Source organism: Silurus aristotelis, assembly GCF_946808225.1.
Source record: "Silurus aristotelis genome assembly, chromosome: 13".
Taxonomy (NCBI): domain Eukaryota; kingdom Metazoa; phylum Chordata; class Actinopteri; order Siluriformes; family Siluridae; genus Silurus; species Silurus aristotelis.
In genome coordinates, this window is record NC_139586.1 from 21,399,949 (window position 1) to 21,402,752 (window position 2,804).

The window sequence follows — 2,804 nt, forward strand, 5'->3', positions numbered from 1 at the left end:
GGCCCGGGCACGCTGCCACTCCCATTCATGCTGCTGTTTTTGTTCCGCGATGCTCGGATCATAGAGAAATGCTCAGCCGCCGAGATGATTTCCCTTCGAGCCATGGCTACGTCTTCCCTCCTGCCCGTCACTACAAACACGGGCTCCTCCCCTCGCACAGGAGTCTTAATGTAGGTGTTGGTCTTGGCACGCAGGGCTTTAATCTTACAACCTAAAATTTGACAAATGACAAAAAGATAGAATTAAAACCAAAATAATAAACATCGATGAAACTTTGAACTTGAACATCCTACACCAGGACTGCATGACGTTACAAAACAAAATATTATGACTGTATTGCAACACATGATGACTATGTGTAGTTATGTATTAGAACCGAGTGTACTGTAAAGCTGTGATGCGTCATTTGGGGCTGGTTTGTGTCATTAATCTCAAAACATTCGCAATTTATTACAGTTTTTCAATAGCTTGAATTTTCTGTGCAGTCCTGCGGTGCATAATGTAAGCGAAAACGCCTTTCTACGAGAGCCAAACAAAAGCAAACCAAAAGTAGCAGAAACAGACAAAAGAGGTTCAGGCAGCACATGCATTAAACGGTATTAAAAACAAATCCTAAACTTGACATCTACGGGATGTGACGAAACACAGGAAACGTCCTACACGCAAACGGTTGCACGCTCATGCATGCTGTTCGATCTAGGAACAAATGTAGGAACGACGATCCGCTTCGTTTTTTGCACACCATAAATTCAAACCACATGCTCTGCTACATGACACACAGTGGTCCAGGTCAAAAATAGCACAGATGGGGGAAGGAGGGGAACAAAATTTGGATTTTCCCTGCTTTCGCATTTTCGCCCAGACAAGAGGGAAGGACCTTTTTGTCCGCTATGTGACTAACTACAAAATGACAAGACGAGAAAAACAATAACACTACAGTTTCTCGAACCTGTGCATAAATTCCCCCTTGAGTGGTGAGTGTGTGTGTGTGTGTGGGGGGGGGGGGGGGGTAATAGGAGTGTTAAAATCAGGACTACACAGACAAACAACTGGCACTGTCTGACCCATCTCAGCCTAAGTGGGCTATCACTCTGGTCTGGTGTGCTTCAGCAGCTTCTCAAGCACCTTTTAAATCTGGTTGCAGAGAAAAGTGCAGTTACACAAAGCAGGCTACTGTCAATGTGGAAATAATAGACCATACTAGTGATCATAATCATCATTAATAATCCCAGCATGTTCATGAAGTTACACATTGTAAAGTATCTCCTCATAATATTGTATTTATTTATTTATATTTAAGATGACAAAGAGGGGGAAGACCTAAGCGTGGTGCAGTCTGGTGTGCCAGAGCAAGAAGAGGCTGCAGAGCAACTCCCTTCCTTCTTGTGAGCCCAAAACAAAGCAAGATCATGCACCAGACTATTGTGTGTGAGACTGCATGGAAATAAACAGTGAATGCCTATGCACGCCATGTGATGCACGTTATAGCGTCATGCATCAAAGGTACATATCATGCATTTATAACATGTGTAAATGATAAGACACCCACGGCTCACTGGGACGCATGGTCATCTAGGGACACCAAAACCAAACTCACCTTGTCTTCCCACGATCTCGGCCACATGCTCGGAGCTGGGCACGGGCACGCACTCGGTCATGTTCACGCTCTTCTTCCGGGGCTCGTTGTCGCACGCGGGGTTCTCGTCCAGGTCGAGGAGGGTGAGGTCCAGCGCGAGCTGCAGCGCTCTTTGGTCGTCCAGGGCGTCGACCCCCTGACTGCCGCCGCCGCTGCCATTCCTCTCCAGCTCGGGGAACAGGGAGCTCGGCATCTCGGGAAGTGCAAAATATTTAAAAAAAATTAAAAAAACAGGAGCAGGGGGAGGCTGGGAAGGGTGGGGGGGTGTTGTTATTTTCTCGGCAGCTTTCTTTGGATATCACCGGACAAAGGAGAGAACCAAGAGTGGAGAGGAGAAAAGAGGAGAGGAGGCTCGGGAAATAAAAGCCCCTGGTGCAAAAATAAAAAATAAAGAAAATCAGTGCTCCCTCTATCTCTGGTCCTGGCAGTAAAAAAATAAATAAATAGAAAGAAAGGGAAGAAGCTGAAGCAGTGCAAATCCGAGCTCTTGATTTTATCCCCCCAGAACGCGTATTCCGAAGGTACTGGGGGTTGTTGCGGTGCCGGCGGTGGTACTAATTCCTCCGAAAATGCCCCTCCCTGCGCTCAGCTCTTTTCCTGTTTTCTCTCGGAGTTTTTTTGCTGCAGACACACAGCAGCAGCGGCACTATACTGGAGAGGGAAGGGAGGGATGAAGGAGGAGGGGAGGGGGGGGGGTATGCTTGCATAACGTCACCGTCCGGGCAGCGAACAGTGGGGGGAAAGAGGCGGGGCTATATACGCGTAAAGCTACCGGATTGGTGGACGTGTGCGCGACGAGTTGCTCCGCCTCGCGCTTGTTTTGCATGAACGGACCGCACTCGGAGGCAGCGCTGAAGCGTGGTGGTGGTGGGAGGAGTTGGGGAGGGGGTGCGGGCGGAGCGACGCCCCGCGCCATGTCATCTGCTTCGATTGGATGCGACGCGTCGTTACATTTGCATGCCTTCGAAACGATTTGATGAAAGGCCGTTTGTGATTTGCATAAATCACTATGATTTGATAGCAGCCCCTCCTCTCCCCGGAAGAAACGGAGAGCGTGTCGGACAGCCCCGCCCTCCTTTGTTGTCCCGTCAAAATCATTACACAGATTTTTGCCAGGCCTTATATATATATATATATTTTTTTTTGTTATAAAATCACGGTCTTTTTT

At 48.0% G+C, this 2,804-nt stretch overlaps 1 protein-coding gene across 1 annotated transcript in view; it reads right to left on the reverse strand.

The window, feature by feature from the left end:
* The window catches only part of mex3b (mex-3 RNA binding family member B), a 4,816-nt gene extending 2,511 nt beyond the window's left edge, over window positions 1–2,305 (reverse strand). The window contains exons 1-2 of the mRNA XM_083557861.1: window positions 1,598–2,305; window positions 1–211 (exon numbers count right to left, since the gene is read on the reverse strand). The exon at window positions 1–211 is cut by the window's left edge and continues 2,511 nt beyond it. Of these exons, the coding sequence (XP_083413987.1) occupies window positions 1–211; window positions 1,598–1,829 (443 nt within the window). The 5' untranslated portion in view covers window positions 1,830–2,305. The remainder of the gene's footprint in view (window positions 212–1,597) is intronic.
* Window positions 2,306–2,804: the final 499 nt, after the last annotated feature.